The 20655-nt window shown below is 37.3% G+C and overlaps 3 protein-coding genes across 5 annotated transcripts; 2 read left to right on the forward strand and 1 right to left on the reverse strand.

Annotated features, from left to right (window-relative positions):
• Positions 1 to 338: 338 nt before the first annotated feature.
• On the reverse strand, positions 339 to 4592 carry lipt2 (lipoyl(octanoyl) transferase 2). Its single transcript, XM_079481244.1, has 3 exons — positions 4510 to 4592; positions 2690 to 3194; positions 339 to 1317 (listed from the first exon to the last, which is right to left on the reverse strand). The coding sequence occupies exons 2-3, from the start codon at positions 3132 to 3134 to the stop codon at positions 1088 to 1090; spliced, it is 675 nt and encodes a 224-aa protein (XP_079337370.1). The 5' UTR covers positions 3135 to 3194; positions 4510 to 4592; the 3' UTR covers positions 339 to 1087.
• Positions 4593 to 4982: 390 nt separating this feature from the next.
• Positions 4983 to 11089, forward strand: rnf169 (ring finger protein 169). The gene is made up of 6 exons (XM_079481245.1): positions 4983 to 5400; positions 6285 to 6358; positions 6682 to 6774; positions 6931 to 7037; positions 7952 to 8054; positions 9559 to 11089. The coding sequence occupies exons 1-6, from the start codon at positions 5034 to 5036 to the stop codon at positions 10732 to 10734; spliced, it is 1920 nt and encodes a 639-aa protein (XP_079337371.1). The 5' UTR covers positions 4983 to 5033; the 3' UTR covers positions 10735 to 11089.
• A 3413-nt stretch (positions 11090 to 14502) lies between these two features.
• spcs2 (signal peptidase complex subunit 2) lies at positions 14503 to 17273 on the forward strand. 3 transcript variants are annotated; one of them, XM_079481246.1, is made up of 5 exons: positions 14503 to 14625; positions 15266 to 15349; positions 15547 to 15702; positions 15871 to 16013; positions 16109 to 17273. In XM_079481246.1, the coding sequence occupies exons 1-5, from the start codon at positions 14587 to 14589 to the stop codon at positions 16293 to 16295; spliced, it is 609 nt and encodes a 202-aa protein (XP_079337372.1). In that variant the 5' UTR covers positions 14503 to 14586; the 3' UTR covers positions 16296 to 17273. The 3 variants fall into 3 exon arrangements, with proteins under 3 accessions (XP_079337372.1, XP_079337373.1, XP_079337374.1); XM_079481247.1 differs by having other exon boundaries at positions 14552 to 14625; positions 15547 to 15706; positions 15878 to 16013; positions 16109 to 17204; XM_079481248.1 differs by having other exon boundaries at positions 14613 to 14973; positions 16109 to 17218.
• The last annotated feature ends 3382 nt before the right edge of the window (positions 17274 to 20655 follow it).

A 20655-nucleotide genomic window follows, 5' to 3' on the forward strand; every position in this document is an offset into this window, starting at 1 on the left:
AGACAAGTGAGTTTGTATGGATGGTTGATATGAATCAAGAATAAGATTTCTCTTTAAGTATTGTTTTAATGCATACTGGGCTGTTTCATATAATGGAACTAAAGTTTGTTGTTAAAGACATACTTTCACCTCTCTAAAAAATGCTTGGTTGTTTTAACCAATATATGGGTATATAAAATATGGACAAACCCAACCACTGGGTCTATAATATTTCCATACTTGACCCAAGCATGAGCAAAAATAAACAATAATAGGTTAATTTAAACCCAATTGCTGGGTTCATCCATATTTGACCCAACCATAGCTTAAAACAACTCAAGCAAATCCAGAAACACATTAAAATGTTAAAAGTGCTTATTTAATTTCTCAGCTTCAAAGGTGACATTTTATCAATGATAAATGTGTTCACAAGATTTTGGTCCCAAGGACATGTATCCTCCGTAGAGGCCACAGGAGGAGTAATTGAATCCAGTGGCCATCCTTTTGCTGCCTGTTCACTCAGTACAATATAGCGATGATCAGAAGTAAAAAAACACATCTATAAATCACCACAGGCCTGTCATTTCCACAAGCCTGACAGAAAATAAATCATGTTTACAAAAATGCCTGTACGAGGAGCTGTTCCAAAAAATGATTACGACGTCTACATTTGGCACTGTTTTTAGACAAAGGAAAGGAGAGAAAAATGGTAACAGAGGATTTGATAAAGGGGAGACTTCTCATCTTGCTGGAGGCAGCTCACTTTTATGAGAATGGCTCTTGGTGATGTTATCTGTTGTTCATGAGAGTCCTAAATCTCAGAGAACCAACATGCATGCAGAAAATCTACATATATTATATCTTTGAAATAACACATTTTGAAGTATGGGGATTATGTATTATGTAATTAAAACAGTTTTAACAACTCCAACAACCACGTGAACAGATTTACAGCTCAGCACTGTATTCAGTTTGAGGTCTAAATAGTTTTTAAGAACACACAATAAAAACTTTGTTCAATTAAATAGAAATGTACAGTAGGCGTTTATTGTCTACACATTCAAGCATAAGGAACCAGATTAAAAAATATTTGTAATAATAAAAACATTTACATGAAGCTATTGTCATAAATTAAAGAGCAATTGAACTGTTCACTAAAGGCTTTCAATAGTTTTGGAATGGCTTCTTCAGTTGAAACATTCCGCTCCAGCTCTAGACTCAGTGATGTCACGCCTTTACCCACAAGCCCACATGGCACGATGTTCTGAAACCAACTCATGTCCGTGTTGCAGTTAAGAGCCAAACCATGGGAGGTTATGTATCTTCCGCAATGGATACCTGCAAAACATGAAACTTGGCAATATAATCGTTTTTTCCTTGAACTTAACTAAAGAAAAACGTACACTGAGTTCCACAAATCCATATAGAGCTTGTTAATCGACGTCACAGTGCGTTGCATGCTGGGGTGGTGCCGCCATCTTCCGAGGTTGTTTACTAGCGATTGTTTTGTTTTACTACAGTGGTGTGAAGAGAATTAGAAGCGGTGGGAAATATGAATAAATCATGTAGAACGGAACAAAATTGAACTGAACTCACTAGCAGAAAAGAGCCGCTGCCATCTACAAATATTGCTGCGACACCCAGCATTTAACACGGCGTGACATCAGCGCCACATTCTCTATAGAAAACTTAAAAATAGAACAAAAGCAGCCTTTAAAAAGCCTAAAACAAATAGAGGTATAATTTAAAATGAAAATTCTGTCTTCATTTACTCATCCTCAAGTTGTTCCAAACCTTTATACATTTCAATGTCCTGTTGAACACATAAAAATATATTTGGAAGAATGTTTGCAACCAAGATTTTTGGGGCACCATTGACTACCATAGTAGAAAGAACCCAAAAAGAAAATATTTTGAAGAATTTACATTTATGCATTTGGCAGACGCTTTTAACCAAAGCGACTTACTCTATAATTTTCCTGTCTGAATATGTGCAATCCCTGGGATCGATCCTTGAAGTTGCTAGTGGATGCTCTAACCACTGAGCTTGTTAAGGAAATATCTGGCCTATCAGTTGTTTAAAAAAATCGAGGCGTTTCAGAAAGGCGGGCCACAGAGGTGCACCAACGCATGGTATTTCTAAACATATGTGTTTTTTACCGTAAACCGCGAAACCACACTGTATTACACCAAATACACACAATAATGTTCGTTTTAGGCATCCAATATGATCCATTTTAACAAGGTGCATTCCTTCATATTAATGCCGTTTTTCATCATTTAAGAGGTACTTCCTCCCTTGCACGAAATATCGTTACCACATGTATTGCATTTGTATTGGCAATGCTATCATCTTTTTCACAAAGTTCTACCTAACTTTTGAACGTTTTCTGCATACAGTCATAGTGCTGATGAACTGTGCATTTGCATTATGAGATAAGGTCCTTGGCGCAGGTCAATGCCGTTTGTGAGTGACAGAAAAAGTCAAGAATCGATCAACAGAACCCAAATGCGCACATTCTATCGAATCTTCGGTTCTTTGAAATCAGTTCTCGATACCCAACCCTATTTATCAGTCATCATTTCCATAATTTCCTGCTTTTTATAGTGTTGACTTTATTATTATTAAAAATTTGGAAAATAAAATAGTAAAAAGCTAATGTTTGCAAACGTCACAACACACAAAATAATAAAAATAATGGCAACTTACCAATTGCACATATTTTATTATTGCCAACCCAGACACCAGTATCTGGAGAGGTAGAGGCTTTGATTCCAAATTTGCTGCATGTATTGATGACAGTCCTCTCCAGTTCACACACATACCATCTTACACTCTTTTTAAAGCAGCCCAGATTCAGGACAGGATAACACACTAACTGACCAGGCCCATGAAAAGTTATCAGACCTCCTCGGTTTGTACGGAAGAAGTCTGCGCCCAGGTCTTTCAGTCTTTGTTCCTCTTCAGGAGTGTAGGGGGCCTGTCTGATGCCAATGGTGTACACAGGCTCATGTTCACATAGTAATAAAGTGTTTGGGCTGCTATTAGACGAATCAAGGTGCTGCTTGATGTGGTGCTGCTGTATCTTCAATGCATTGTGGTAGGAAATCCTGCCTAAATAGGCCACCTTGACAGCAGCCTTACCAAATGACATTGTGATTTTAGATGGGTATTGAAGCAGCAACGGGCCTGTACACTACCAGTTATTTCTGACCTATAAGGATGACAAACAAGGTAAATGCAATCAACTGATTTTTATCCATAAAAATGAAATAAATACATGAGGACATGAAACCCTGTTCCTAGATGGCCATCATCTTAAAGCGGCCCTGCAACGGTTTGTCATGCATTCTGACTTATTTACAATGTCTTCTCATGCTTGACATGGTGAACTTGTCAAAAAACAAGTTGGACGTATGACGTAGTATAGGTGTTCGTACAGGTTTCTGAAAGGTTTTTTTGGAACATGAAAAATCATTGCGTAACAACTTTTCTTAGTCCCTTATTGGACAATTCTCCAGGAAATGCACGTGACACGCCCACGCATCAACCATGGAGAACAGGAGAAGGAGTATGTGCACAAGTCACTTTCAATGGTTTTCAGGAGAGAGAACTATGTTCGCGATGTTCAGTTGTGTTTGTCGATCACTGCATTTGGGTGATGAATGTTATATGAATGGTGGATATAAAGCAGGATTTGGAGATCTTTTGAAACTGATAGATGGAGCTCTGTCCCAACCCCGAACGATGCCAGACATGGACCACATGCGGTAAAGTAAAACTGTCTGTTTTCTTGACAATGTGTGCGTGCATGGTTTAGTGCCGTCTCCAACACTTCACGTTTTCGGAAATTATCGTACAGCTGTTTCTGTGTTTTATAAAAGTGATCAAACTAAAGACGCAAGTGAAATTTGAAGGGTGTGATACTATTCTGTTAGTACACAAGATAAACATGCAGAAACTGTCTGAGTCGTGGCCGCTTTAAGATCGACACAAATGTGAAACTTTTATAAAAATGCCTTGCCAGAAAACTTGTCTGCATCTTTAGACAAAACAAAGGCATATAGCCATAGTTAAAGTAATGTCAGTGCAAGATATTTTCAGTTTAGAAAGCTCAAACAATCCTTTAAGTCTGGGACTACTTCGCATTAAGCCTTGTCTTATAGAATCAGGCATTTATTTGCTAATAACCGCTAAGACGCTGCAGCCTAAGCTGTTTTTTTTCCGTAGGGATGCGATCATTTAATTTCCCTGGTATTATACCTCCCCATGCAGGTAAAAACTCGTGATGAATTTTGACATAAATTGTCACTTTATTTATTTTATTTCTCTCGTCAATAAAAGGAAATAAAGCTGCGCATAACATTTCTTTTTGCCGAAAAGTATGGTAAGACGACCGGTGATGATAGAGGGTTTGACCTCCAACTGCATGTCGAGAAGAACCAAACGACAGCTTTCAGCTGTTATGGTGCTTTTGAAAACAAGCATTAACACAAAACCTCCTGAACAAAAAAAAAACTGCCGCTAACCTTTCGTAAAGATATTTCTTCCATGTTTTGCAGTGCTGTTTCGTTACTCTCGGTGCGCTGCCATGCAGTACTGGTGTAACTCTTCAGCGGGTACGGACAACGGTGTTACGTTACTGCCATCTGCTGGCCTGGTGCACTACCGCGTTGTAATCTTAAATGGATTGTTTAATGATTTAAATACATATATACTATATTCTACCTGTAAATCCCTATGAATGAAAGCGTCTGCCAAATGAATAAATGTAAATGTATATGCCACTACAAAGCTGTGACCTGTACATATGATCTATAGGTGGACCTTGACAGTAAACGTTATAAGTCATAGTGAAGAAATAAGCAATAACATTTGCGTTTGACTCTTTTCTTAATGACAAAGACCTAAATTGGTCGTTTAGGATTTGATCTTTAAATAAACTTCCGTGAACAAAAATCTGGTGTTTTTATTGTCGGCACTTGACAGTTTACACGGGCTTCACACGACAGGGCGGGGCTTGTTTTCAAACTCCAGACGCAGGCACATACCAATGAAGATGGCGGCGGTCGGGTCCGCCAAATCCGCTGGACCGGGGCAGAGAGGCAGAACAAGGCCTGGGGCTCTCTCCGCACTCCTGACTCTGGAGGAAGCCAGGTGCCCGGTATGTTCAGAAATACTGCTGGAGCCCGTAACGATGCCATGCGGACACTCGGTGTGCCTGCATTGCTTCCAACGCACGGTGAAGTTGATCAGTCTGTGTTGTCCGCTGTGCCGGCTGCGGGTGTCCAGCTGGGCCCGTAAACAGTCCCGGGAGAAGAGCCTGGTCAATACGGAACTCTGGGACCGGGTTCGCCACAGTCACCCGGAGAGGTGTAAACGGAGGATGGAGCAGAGAGACGTCGAGACGCCGGACGGAGGTCAGTGCTCGAGGATTCATTACATAATCGTCACTTTAAGATGACAGTGTTCTAATTATACGAGTAATAAGTATATGTAGTTTGCGAAAACTTTAATTATTTTCTCATGGTTGTGGATCACAGTAATGCAAGTGAATTTGATTTTGTAATGTAAAAAGCAGGCTTGTTTTGATAGGGGGCGTCCCCACAGAGCGCGTTCCTGCATTCGGTCTAACGTACGGTGTGCGGTGTTAGTGCAGCTGTATCTCACACTTTGGACGATCTGTTTTTTAAGGTTATTTTTTTAAGTGTTAAGGGCCCTAAATTCAGCTCCAGATTTTTAACGCAATACTGCATTTGATCAACAACTTAGTACTCGATCTGTCATGTGAAGTACAGGTCTGTGGTCAAAGCGTCTCGTCTATCTGTCAGCTGACGCAATGCTGTCACGTTTCAACTCCCGTATTGACGCTTTGCGTTCTGTTAAATTCCTCTTCTCTTCGCAATGATGTTATGTAAACAGAATGCAGTGACGCGAATTTTTAAATGTTACAATTAGATGAATACAAAATAAAACTCTTATCATAAAAGAAATAAATGCTCATTAAACCTCTAGCAATGCACACTATATTTGACTTGCTCATTTCTTACTAAATACTTTAACAAGGCATATCGTCAAAGTTAAATATAGTTTCAGTTGCTTTGATAGAGTGTAAACTTGCCCAGGCATGTGTGTGTCCAGTGGGAGGAGACACTCAGCTGACTAGGATTGTTTTGTTGAATGTTTACATTGTTGAGCGACTTTATTCAGGGATCATTTCATTCCATTTAAAACTCCAACGGCAATGTTTATTTGATAACTTTATCGTTTTTGTGTTTGTGTGTATGTGTGTTTTTCCTCATAGATATTTTCCGAGCACCTGTACCCATTCGTAAACCTGGAGAAATGCAGCATAAGTACGAAAAACAAAAAATCAAGGTATGTTATAAAGGTAAAGACTTTTTTCCTTTGCCTCACCATGTTTCTGAGATACAGCATCATGTAATATTATTATCAGGTAATATAATGGACCATTGTTTTCTAAAAAGCATGTATTCTTTAGAATAATGTCAATAAATTGTGTTATTGCTGTGTTATTTATCGCCACACACACATATGCTTTTATTGAGAGCATCTTTTAGTAAAATGCAAAGCTATTATTCTTTCAAGATTATTTTCTGATGTTTATTTCAGTCACAAATTGTGAAATATCGAATGAAATATTATATTTAGTACATTAAAGAACAATGATGTCTCCTCAGGGTGGAAGCGGTGAAGAAACTGAGGAGAGAAAGAAAAAAGTCCCTTTGCACAGAAAGGAAGAGTGTGGGATGCTCAAGCATTGTCAACATCCTGTATGTTCTTACAGAAATCTTTTATTTTTGCATCACCTAGATCTAAGGAATCATATGATTCATAATTCTGACATATTTATATATTAATCATAGAGTATTTAGTAATAGGTGTTTGTCGAAGAAAATCTTTCACTGTGTAGTTCCTGTGTGTTTCAGTTCTGTGGAGTTTCAGACTCTGAGAATGAAGAGCCCATCGGAAAGAGGACCCGACATGTATCTGCGTTTGTCAGAAAGACAAGGCGCTCCCCTGCTTTCAATAGAAGGTATTACACTTTTAATTTTGTAAATGTTTATTTTTCCACTCAAAATGAGAGGCTGATACCTGTCAATCAGTGAGAGGCTCATTATAGCACTACCTGTACAGTGACTACATATTTATTTAGACCAACATGGAATTTAGCATCACACTGGTTCCCTTCACAAAAAGCCATTAGGATTTGTCAATAGGCTTTTGGATTATTGCAAAAGATATATGAACTGTGATAATTTTTTTTTAGGTTTGTGTTACTTACACGTTTTGTCCATGAATATAATCTTCACAAATGAACAACACGTTTATGGATTTAGAAGTTTAAATTCAATTGCCAGAAATTAAAAGATAACCTGAAGCTATAAACAAACTGTACCACAGTCACAAAGCTTCAAACAGCTTTCAAATTTTAAAAGAAAATATTAACATTTTCCCAGATAAGAAACTGGTCTCTGGAGGAACTGCCATCCACGTTCCAGATTTTTATGCATAATGATGATGTGTATTATACCCCAACAACATCTGTAGTCCCATTTTACAACACGTTATAAAAAACTTTTAAAAAATCACTAATTTAGCCCATGTTTAGGATTCATTTAGGATACGAAACAGTCATGACTGCAGCACCGTATAACCATTACTAGTTAAATTGCTGGAGAACGTGGAATATAATGCTTTTTTGTAGTAACCACCATAACTAACACACAACAAGTATCAGATTTGGACCTTGTCACTTTACTATTAGTCAACTAAGCAGATACAGTTGTCAATGGATGTCAATAATGTCAGTGTAGTCGAATCAACCGTGTGATTAGATTTGCAGATATATCCGTCGGTCACAATTGTATTAGAATGTCATAAACGTGCAATAAAACGATGTTCATCTGTAAAGGCTTACATCCATACCATATTTTTACAACGTTGCAGTTGCCTACATAGCAGTGCAGTTCAAAGGAGCAGGAGCTGTACAGACTCTGAGGATGGCAGAGGAAAAAACAAAAGTCACACACATCTCGCCCTCCCTGAAAAGGTAGAAGATTTCAGTTTGTACCTGCATGGATCATTTCAAATAATTATCATTGTTAATTATCGTAAATAACTTTGCTTGATAATAAACATCCAAAGTGCTGAATTAATAAAGAGGGTCGAACACTAGTTGAGAAGCCCCACATCACACCACGCTTTACATTATTATGTCATTGTACATACTAACTTTAGCCTCAGCTACAATGTACATTGATCCAGGGGCGGAGCCAGAGGGTCATCCAAGGTGGCACTGAACACCCCTGACATCCAATTGGACACCCTGGGTGCCACCCCAAAAGTTGATTTGCTACTTATTTTGATTGGCATCTGATTTCACCTCTCTTTGAACAACGCTTTTATTTTGACGCTTGGCGGCAGTGCTTGCACGTGATGTCACCACACACGAAAGTCAAGTGAGTCAGCGTTTATCGCTATATTTATTTTGTGTAGAATGGGAGAAAAGTTGTTGTGCGATGGATTGTACAGCGCGAAATCTAAGACTGACGAAATATAGAAAAGAAGCAAACGGATCGCTGCAATTTGCTAAACAAATGGAATATTAAAAGATACAGTACATGTTTGCTAGCCAAGTCAGACTGAGACAGGTTAATACAAACAGTGTTAGTAGAGATCTCCTACTTCTTTTAACATTCTAAGCAGATGTTCTTCGTACAAACTTTAGAAATGTACAAGAAAAACGCATCGTGTTTTAAATTAGTTTCACTCTTTAGCCTTGGCTTTAGGATTCCTAAACAACTTTTTAACGTTAGGCTCCATTAACAGATAGTATCGGTTCCCAACATACATTGTTCACATCAGGTTCGATAATTAACAGAGGCTTTGAAAAAAAAAGGTGCCTCCAAATTCAGGATAAATTAGGAAAAAAAGTGTGCCTGCGTAATAAAAAAACTAGCTACCACAGCCGCAAACTAAATAAGCAATAGAACAGCAATTAATTAATTAATAATCGTTTCTCAGCTTGCGGCTAGCGCTACAAGCTTTGTAGTAGTACAATGTTTTCATGTATTCTAATATCTGAAAGTAATAATCAAGATTACAACATCAATTCATGGTTGTAATAATCAGTATCAATGATTTTGTGTAAGCTTGTAGAACTATGGAATGAGTATATATTTGATCAGATACTGTATATTCTGCTCTGTCCCACATAAGTTTAAAGACACCTCTGGTGCTGCTTTGTTTCATGTTGAAATTGAACAAGTTATCAGGGTTAAACTACGTTTTCAACATTTTCATTATTTATATTTTATAATTTATTTCATCTACTGAAATAAACAAACAAACCTGGCATGTGCACAGGCTGGCAAGCGCCTCGCATAAGCTCCACCCCAGGAAATTGTCGGTCTTAATGAATTTTACTGGAAGGCGGGGCTTTTTTCGCTAGAGCGGCCATATTGACTGTTGCATTCCTCCCCATTCATTGTAATGGCAGTGGCGCATCTTGTTTATATGTTATCTTTGACTCTACTTCTCTGTTTCTATTCTAGGCCAGCATTACTCATAGTTACAACGCTGGAATTCTTCTGTCCTCAGAGAACAGTCGGTCATTCTCTGCCCCGCTACTCTGTCTAGATAAGAAGCACCACTGGCGTGGTGTCCACACGTCTGCCGCCTCACTCGTGCTTCAAACAAAATGTGAGAGGTCCATCAGCCCCGAGAGCAACGATAGCATATCAGAAGAACTCAATCACTTCAAGCCTATTGTCTGCTCGCCATGCACTCCGCCCAAACGACTTCCTGACGGCCGACTTTTGGAACCGACAATCGTGAAGTCAACCCCCAGGAACTTGACACGCAGTCTGCACAAGTCCACGAGCTACGAGGCCAGCCCCACCATCCTGCAGAAGTGGAAGCAGATTCAGGTGGACCGTCAGTGCATGAAGGTGATATCCATAGGTACCGTCACAAGTCCGATTGCGGGGGATCTTAGCCTTAAATTGAGTCCTTTTGAAGAGCGGGATGGCCAAACTTGCAGTTGTGTGCAAGCCAAGGACGGTTTTCAGGATCATCAATGCGTTTGCAGTGCAAGTGCAAAATCATGTAAAAATCTGAAGGAAAAACATGCCGTTTCTAACAAGCGACGGCTTATTTTTGAACAGTGTACCAAAGATGAAGGTACACCACCAGCTAGTGCTCTCATCAGGTTGACGACGCAAACCGTCGCAGATACTCAAGAAGGGCACAGCAGATGTGAAACACTTTGTATATATGGACCGGAAGTGAACGAAACGATGTTCAACAAGTGCGTTAAACATTGTAATCAAAGTACTGTAGACCCCGACAACCTTATAAATGACTCCGCTTCCAGGAGTTGTGTACTTAACAGACCTACCTCAAGACGGGGCAAAAAGAGAAGCCACAAAACCAAACATTTAGAAGACGCTGCACAAGCGAAAATATCCAGGACGGACAGTTGCAATGCCTGCGACAGGTTTGACGATCTGATCATCCGACGAATGAATCAGGAAAAGATCGACAGAGATCTGGCGCTGAAGCTGCAAAGACAATTTGACAGAGAATGTCAAAAAGTGGACAGACACAAGACAAGCTGTAACAAATATGAATTACGATCCTGGGCCACTGGAGATGGTTTAGTGGGACGTAATACACGAAGATCAGGAAGAATCTCTAAAAGAAACGAGCACTTTAACGATAGTTGTTAAAGGCACCTACACTTATAGTCGTGTTTGTTGTAGTTATTCGTCACTTAGAGTTTTCCATGTTTAGGCACTAAAGAGGTTTCCTTACATCTGGATAAGTATTGCAAAGAATGCAAGAAAAGTTTTTACCCATTTTAATTGTCATTTAACAGATGCTTTTATCCAAAAGGACTGGAAACACATCAGAGCAACATGGCCTCAAGTGCCCTGACGCTCTGAGACACAACAATTATAGGATGCGCTCTAAAAAAGGCTGGGTTATTTTCAACTCTGTGTCAAAAAGCGACGCACACAACCACTGGGTTGTAAATAAACAGCTGTCATACGATTAATTGCATTCTGAATAAAAGTTTGTGTCAACAAAAAATATGTCTACAGTATGTACTGTACATAATAATCTTGCATTCATAAATACATACACAGAGATGCATATATTTGGGAAATATTTACATATATTTATGTATATTTACAAATAATTTAAATTATACATATGTTAATTCATTTTTCTATTTTAGTATAAATATATGCAAGTACGTGTGTGTTTTTATAAGGACAAAACGAATATGCACAGTACGCCGACATATATTATGTAAACAAACTGGATGTGATTAATCATATGACAGCCCTAACCTATGCTTGGTTAACCCAACAGCTAGGTTCATCTCTTTTTGACCCAACGCTGGGTTGAGAACCCAATATTTGGATTCACACCTGCAGTGTTTTCAGTTCAGTTATTGTTTATTAGGGAAATCTAGTTGTGAATCGTGTGATGGGCGGAGGTATATATAGCCAGATATAGCAGTGTCCCTTACAATCGCTCTGTGCTTATCACAACCACAATTGTTCCCCCTAGAGATTTGTTTGTATGTTTGAAAACATGTATCAAAACAGAAGTTGTTTTGTACCAGAATGTTGCATAACTCTACAGTATTTTGTTTAGTTGTTCCAGCGTCTGGGGAGGTTCTCTCTTAAATCATTAAGTCATTATTTGGGTGGGAAGAGTAAAACTATTATAGGGCAACCGTCTAGCCGAGAAAACATATTCTTTGCAAGTACGCAAACATAAAACTGATATTTACTCCTGCAACAAACTTGCATCACAGGAAACTCTTCTGCTTTACTATTGGAGAGGCTCTTCAGCCAATCATATAATGGCAGTGGTGAGCATTCAGAGTTTTACTACAGTCAGTAACAGGTTGTGTTGCACAGTTTCTTGTCATTATTTAAGATTGTATTTCAATTTGTTCGTTAAAAACATCCTCATTAGCCATTAATAGTAATATACACTATCACATTATATTCGACAGTATCTATTGTTATCCTACCTGTCGCAACATTCCCTACTCTACCTTCTTTTATAAAATGCTGCAGACATGATTTGTGTATTATGTCTACTCGGAGCTGTGATTGGTCATCTTGGTAATCAGAGACCCTCCCACTTTAGAGTGTAATGACTGTGACAATCCAAACCGATATCAAAGAACTATCAACATTTGAAATTCCCTTACAAAATAACTGTAATTTTCACATGTTAGATCTAATATTACACTGTAAACATCAAGAAAAGCTTTAACTTTGCAAATGACCATGGTATAAACTGGATAATCCACAACTAGCCATCCGTTAAAGGGTTTTAATGCACTTTGTGGAGGCAACCGCCCCCCGCATCGCATCAGGTGGTTCTTGGCCTCCACGTTGGGGATGAAAACCCTTTAACGCACGGCTAGCTGTGGATTTTTCCTTACATATTTGACCCTGGATAGTCATAAGTAGCACGGGTATACTTGGAGCAATAGCCTACAAAACATTGTATTATGTTTTCAAGATCATAATTAAGTAAATTCATATTAAATTATTAAACAATTCATATTTAGTGAAGATCATGTTCAATTAAGATATTTTGTACATTCCGTAAATATATCAAAATTTATGAGTGGATGCTGCAAAATCACAAACAAAAGTGTCAGGAAACACGCAAAGAAACTTTGCTTGCTGCTGTCCGCTCAGTGGGAATTAAGCCGTAGGTACGTAGGCACGTTACCCATTCAAGTTTGGTTTCTAAGTAAAGCTTAAAACTTCTGCATTTGGGTTCATAGATTCTCCACAACATAATTATGCAGCAGTAAGCCAATAGAGAGCGTTAAATCAAACCTATTTCTTCTTGGCAATGGCAACTTCAAAAAGATGTATCTCCGTCAAATACGGTCCTAACAAAGCATAAAACAATGTAAAGCTCAATTTTTCAGATGATGTATACATCTCAATTATGACTTCTGTCCGTGGCACATATCAGGTTGATTTCTCACCTCACTGTGCGATGGCACATGAAATCAAATTTCATAGCGAGAATCACTATCTTTGCATACTTGTGTTAAGTATGTTTTTGGCCTAGCTGTGTGCAGATGTATCTTATGTATTAAAACTGCTATCAAATATGTTGCTCTTTTAAAGACACTATGCGAGAATACTGAGTTTAGTTTGGGTTTACAATCAGACGGTTTTAGTTTTTATTCATTTTAAAATACAACTTGTTTTTATCAGCTACATTTATTTAGATAACAGTTTGGACAATGTCATCATGTCATTTGGAAGTTAACATATTTGAACACTTCTACAAATGGTCTGCATGTAACACCAGAATAAAAATACCTTGATTCAATAACAGACTTAACAAATATTTTAATTTAACTAAGTGTTTTTTTCTCTGTCACTTCAACTGCAAACACTGCTTTGAAGGGCTAAGCCTTTTCATTTCTAAACTAAGAAATCTATTTTGTGAGTTTTGTCAACTAAGAACGCTTAAACCATGTTTCTTCTGCTGAAAATGGCACATTCACTTTGACCTTGAGGATGATTTTTCTTGCTTATTTTCATCTTGATCTTCCTTTGTATTATCTTTTTTTGTATAGTCAATGTCATTCCTGTTTTTTTATAATGTGCCAATATGGCTGCTTTCTGGAAATCTGTCCACTTTCCCTTTTTTACAGATTATTTTGCTTTTAATATTTCCTGTATAGGCTACAAAAATGTAGTGGAAAAGTAGTAGATTATTATTAATTGCTGTAGTATAGTGAAATACAACTTGCCTATATTTATACTGATGCAAATATATTGTAATGGCTGTGTGACTGGCTTTCAAAGCACTTGGAGAGTCTTCTATTGTTTTTCTTCCCTGGGTTTGAGAGAATGTAGATTTGTTTGGGGGGTTGTAAAACATGCATATTTATTTAAACAATACTTTGATAACAATTCCACTTGATAAATATGGCCTTTTAAGAACAGTATTTTTTATTTGCCACAACACTGCATACAGCATATTGTGTAATGAGATGTAGCTTTCATTCAGAATCAAAATTTTGATTTGATTAAACTTGTATTTCAAAAGCATGTACTTGTACTTAATGCACAGGGATATTTAAATTGTATTATGCTCCTTATGAATATTTAATACTATTTATAACAAACTGATGTCCAGGATTAAAAAAAAACAATGCATAAAAATTATAGCAATGGTTTTATAATAAGCAAATCCTGGATATTTTTATACATATTTTTTACATAAAGGTATAAAATAACGTGACGTTTTAAGGCACGTCGGTGCTAAAATATTTATCACATAGACATACTAAAATAAGAAGGAGACGAACATATTAAATTAGAGTAAGAGTAAGAGTATCCATTATGACGTGAAACCCGGAACTCCGAGTTCAGTCGGTTAACGTCATTAATTTTGAACCATTTATATTACGCCCACTTTGACGTTTTCCGCTTAAGACCAATCACGATTGGGCGCCTTTTATGTGATTCTAGCCAATCATAGTGACCCAGGTCACAGCAAATGAACAGGAAGAAAAGATGGCGGCGAGAAACGGGAAGAATGGTTTGCTGGAGAAAGTAAGAAATATTTAACGTGTCGGATTTTTGGATGATGTGTTGGTAACTGTGCAGCGGTATTCAGAGCACGACGCGAGTGATTATTTTACCGGTTTTCTAGCGTAATTAACTCACCAGACGTGACTGTTGGTGTGACAGTAGGACCCAGAACGGAAACGTAAAAAAATTGATCTGTGTTACTCATTTAGCAGCTTCTCTTTTCTCGTAGGTGAAGTCCCTATAAAATGATCATACGTGCAAACGATTATACAACATTGCATGGTAGAAGTCTGTTATGATGATGATGATGATGATAATAATAATAATGATGATGATGCGTAAATGCATGAACGCAACTTCAGGCATATGGTACGTAAGAAGTGAATTTGATCAGTTAGCATGCCCACATCTACTAGTCCTTTATGGCCATTCATAGCTAACTAACTTTTTAATTGAACCGCGTCCAACAGAATTGTCATCTATACGAAAAATAGGGTTTTAGAATGTTTAGGGCTGAACGATGTGTCCACGTGTCAACAATGGTCTTGTGGTGCAATTTCAACCTAAACATCAATATAAGTGAAACGTATATAGTGTCATCCTTTTTTAAATGCATTGATGGATATGTGTTCTGTATGTAAATTTGATATTATGATTTCAGTGGAGGATCGATGAAAAGCCTGTGAAGATTGACAAATGGGACGGTGCAGCTGTGAAGAACTCTCTAGATGATGCAGCCAAGAAGGTATGTCGTCTTTATGCATACTTTACAAAATATAGTATTCTCATGATGCTCTGTTTTGCACGTATTACCCTAGTTCTCGACTGTCTTTAGAACTAAATCTGTAATGCATCTAAATGTTTTAATCTACTCACCCAAAACCTTGAGAATTAAACATGAATGTATGCTTTTATTTGTTTGTTCAATTTTTTCAACCCTAGGTTCTGCTTGAAAAATACGGCCATCTTGAGAGCTTCAATTTAGTTGACGGACGTCTGTTCATTTGCACTATCTCCTGCCTTTTTGCCATTGTAGCTTTAATTTGGGATTATCTTCACCCGTTCCCTGAGTCCAAACCAGTACTGGCATGCTGTGTTGTTTCATATCCTTCATTCAGCAAACTGGCTTCAGAATACTTGAATAAATTCAGTCAGAGGTTTAAAATTCTTTAAAAATAGCCCCCTAATTAGTCTAGTTTGACATGATATTATAGTCTCATCATTTCCATTGCATTCATTTTTTTGCCTAGTTCTTAACCTTAACAGCCTATTACATATTTCATAATGATGGGCATTTTGACCCTGTACACCTCTTACCAAGAGAAGAACATCTTCCTGGTGGCCATGCAGAAAGACCCAGCTGGCATGGACCCAGATCACATGTGGCAGCTCTCTTCTAGTCTAAAAAGGTGATTGTTCGTCATACTTTTATACACATTTTCTTCACAAATGGTTTAACGCTAATTTGTGGTGGAAGTAACTAAATCGCCTTTGTCTTGGTTAGGTTCGATGACCAGTACACGTTAAGAATGTCCTTTACAGACGGGAAAACAAAGCAGTCGAGAGAGATGGAGTTTACAAAGTCAGTCGGGATGTTCTTCGATGAGAACGGAACGCTGGTGATGGACCAATTGGAAAAAAGTGTCTCAAAGCTTCATGAGACATTGGCCATAGAAAAGAAAACAAAGTAGCTTTTAGTGGAATCTGGTGGCAGCGGCCATGCACAGACCGTAACGGTGGCTTTAGTGGGACATAACACAGATGATATTGAGGCTTTTGTTTTCAGAGTTTAGCTGTCAATTGTAACATTGCATAAGGTCAGCACAGTGTTTTTTATTGCTTATGCTTTGATCTGCTGCAATTTCTTCCTTCCATTTGTAAAATTCATTGTCATTCTCTTATTTTGAAGTAGGCTGTCTAGTCACCTGATAAGCATAGCAACAGTGTTCATGAAAATCTGTATATTTTAGTGCAGTTCCCACTTGCTTTTAGACATTCGGAGGATAAATAATATTTTCATAACAAGATTAGTCGCTCCTTACACTAAGGAGTGTTGGATGCTCTCCCTGCCTACCATTTCATGCTTTGACACAATGTTTAATTAAGAGTGTCTAAAATAAGGACTTTAGTGGTACATCTTAGAACCAGTGATATATATATATATATATTCCCAAAAGCCTAATTTAAACATCTTTTCAGTCCAACCATACTGCGCTTTTTATATTTTGATTTATTGAAACCTTTAAAGGACAACAACAAGCAAAAAGTGACCGTATTCATCTATTGTGCTGTCCCCTTCGCTGCTTTGATACTTTTGTGTTTGGACGTTTATGCTTGAACCAGGTATAATCGTTTTCTTCTCTTGAGGGTTGGAAGGGGATTGGATGAGCCATTTTCAAGTAGATGTAATTTATTTTGGAAAGGTTAGACATATAGATATGGATGCAGATGCTTTCTCCAAATGGTGAAGAAAATGGTTCTACTGCGTTCCACGAAGGAGTCACGTTTTTTGTCAAAACATATTCAGCTTCAGCGTTCTATATTGTTTGTGCCTGTTCTTCTAAAAAAAAAGTTACAAATAAAGCGTCAAGTCATTTTTAAATGGTCTGTTTTCTTGTCTGTCTTTTATAAAAGTAATAAAATATTATTGCTTGTGTGTCAAGTCCATGCACATCGGCAATTCGTACACAAATGTCAACCTTACCATGAAAGAAATGGTATTATTAATAATACAAATAATACAGATGTCAACATTTAGTGGTTCAAACACACATGCAAGGTTTTTAAAGCATTTGTTTTCTTTTTAGTGCATGACTTTCTATAGTCTGGTAAGTGCCAGTTTTGAGAGTGTCATCCATAGCGATGCATATTTTCGTGAATGAGGAATGGACATTAAAATAATAATGAAAATTAAAATGATGTATATTCTGTGAAGGGGCGATATGTTGGGTTTATTGCTTCTGGTTTATGCATTTTAATTCCAAGAAATCCTACAAAGTTTGTTGTCCCCTGAAACCGGGATCTTGTCACAATCATAACGGATGTTTATTTATAAAACTTGCATAGACTGAAACTTATCAAAAAGGGTTTAGTCAAACAAACCGGTTCAGTATATTATTAATAAATACATTCTCTGAGAGTGTCACATCCATAATGCTGGAGTTGCAGTTGCAAAATGAAGTTCAAAATCTGTTTATAATTGAATTTTCTATCATGCAAACATGGCTTTGAGTATATACTGTAACTAAGGCCTACAGAATTTCTTTCATTTGGGCATTTGCAAAACATATAGTCTGTCACAGGAGGTGCCCCATAAAGTATCTTTTACATGATCCAAAATTTCCGTCAGATCAAATTTGTCTTGTATTTTCTGGAAATCAATTTGCGTTATGGCAATTTATGTCACAATAATTCAATTCTAGTCATATTTTGTTTTAAATGGTTATTTATTGTGCATGTAAATCAAGCAAAATAGAATTCTGTGTGACTTTAATTTGATTGATAAACCACTCGTTACAAAACAATGACCAAGCCTTCAAAAACATTAAACTTGAAATTTGCCTTGTATTTATTGAGTGGTTGTTTCCCTGTTATTATCTATGAATGTGGATCAGTGAAACCCTGTTACCCTGTGCTGATCGTACTTTGGCAACCAAGGTTGAGCTGCTTGGTCTCCGATAATCCAATTTGAGCAAATAGCGAACAAAAATATATTGCATGTGCAAAGTAACCAGGGTTGTAAAATCACAAGTAATAAATTACAATCTGAACACATAGGGTAATTCGCTCACAGTCTCCCTGAACACATATTGGATGGTCATTTTGTTATGTATCTGATTGCTTGTGTCAGAATAAAAAGATGACAGATATGTAAATGTGCTATCAGATATGCTAACATTCTTCATATATTTTGTATATGAGGTCATCAGCACATGGTCTTGATAAGCATGATTCATGGTTAAAATCGCAAAGCACAGCACCTATAAATGAAAAGATTTTTGTGTAAAACATTTATAATCAACTGCACTTCGATGAAATATGAATAAAGATTATAATCTATATGAAGTCAATTTGCTTTACAAAATAATTCACAACTATCCAATAAATTAAAAATAAAGTTGAAGTAAACTGTAATTTTGATAGTTTTGCATTATAACAGCATTATTGATCTCATGCAACACTATCAAAATTACATTTTCTTTTATGCTTTATTCTTAAATTATTGTATTTAAGTGACTTTAAGTGAAATTATGCAAAACTACAAGAACTGAAAATAACCTGTATCTTCGCGGGCAACCATGGTAACCGATCATATACTCCTGTGCGTAGCAGTGCTTCCTGCAAAGCCCTCGATATCCACAAGTCCATCGTTGTACTTCAGTGTCATCAGCTGAAAACAATCATCACTGAATTAATACATAATTAATTCAAGTTGTCTTAACTGTCCAACATTTTTTTTTATAGTCTATGTGCCAGTAATGACCAGTATGTGCCAGTAATTTGGATAAAAGCGTCTGCTTAATAACTAAATGTAAATGTAATGCCAAGGTGTCATCATGTCTGATGTGTTTGCTCTTGTACCGTGTCCAGCTGTCAGCAGCAGTAGAGTGATAACAAGCAGTCTCAGTACTTCCATGTTAGTTGCCATATTGTACTTCCAAAGACCTCTGGCTCTGTGTCTGACCGGTCACATTTATATTGTCCTACAGGCTGTCAGAGAGGAGGGGTTTGGGGGGGGTGGGCTTAGTTGATGCAACTGTAAATAGCATTGCTGTCATACCTTCATCTATCCCTAGGTATGTCATATTGTATAATCTATAGACTGGAGTCTTTTAACTCCAGTCCACAGCAGAATGTTTTGGATGTTTTAAATAATCTGATTCAACTATTTAGTGTGTTAAACAGGGAGACATCTAAAACTTTTTGGCATGCGAGACCTGCGGCCCAGAGTTGAAAAACCCTGGTCTGTACTGTGATTTTGTGTTTGTCCACATCTATCCATCCACGAAAAGGGGATTTGCAATATCTCTTTTTTAACTAAAGTTCACTATCATCATTTATTCACACTCGTGTCAATCAAAATCTGTTTGTGACTCGTCTTCTGTCGAACACAACAAAAGATAATTCGAGAAATGTCTCAGTGGTTTTGTGTCCATACAAAATAAGTCAATGGGGGTCAGTGTTGTTGTTTTTTTTATAAAAAAAAGAAATTAAGTAAACTTGCCCTTTAAATGTCCCCCTACATTGACTAAAGGGGATAAAGCATCCCACAAAAGCAAATTCAGTTACCACTGTAGAAATTGTGTTTTTTAGAATTGACAAAAGAGTAAGTTATCAAAAGTTGCATAACAAAGGGGAAAGCATAGTCTTTTTGTCCCCCCCATTTTGTCCCCCCATAAAAACGCTTTTACCTCACACAAGTTTACATGATGTTAAACATATTATATTTGTTTGTATATTTAACTCACTGAGTGCACCTTTAAATAACCTCATTTTATTAAACGTGTAAAACTACGATTCTGATATTTTGATTTACAATATATCCACACACCACTATAATTCACATAAATACATATGAAAATAACATCCGTTACATTTTTTTAAAATAATGTTTTTATTGTGTTAGTTAGATGTATATTTTTGTTATTATGGCTCAAATAAATAAAAAACAGTTTGAATGATATTAATGGACAGCACAATACATTTTTAGCACAATCTCATTTAGGAACCAAACTCTTCACACTTTATGCTACTCCTCCGTATATGTTCAGAAAGACCTCAAATAACACGCATGTGTGTTTCTGCAACTGAACCTCATTGGTAGGTAGTTACCGGTCCTTAGTCAGCAAAAATGCTCAATTCAGAACCCACTGCATGGCAGTAGCAGCTCAACACCTTGTGACCAGGCCTCTACACCCACCCTGCATCAATTTCCATACACCCACTGGTTTCAACACACACACTGGTTTCAAACTGATTGTTGGGTAGTAAATCTTACCTAACTGAGCATATACTGCACATTTGTTACATTTTGGTTATAAAACGGTCTAT

The sequence above is a fragment of the Barbatula barbatula genome (genome assembly GCF_947034865.1).
Source record: "Barbatula barbatula genome assembly, chromosome: 19".
Taxonomy (NCBI): domain Eukaryota; kingdom Metazoa; phylum Chordata; class Actinopteri; order Cypriniformes; family Nemacheilidae; genus Barbatula; species Barbatula barbatula.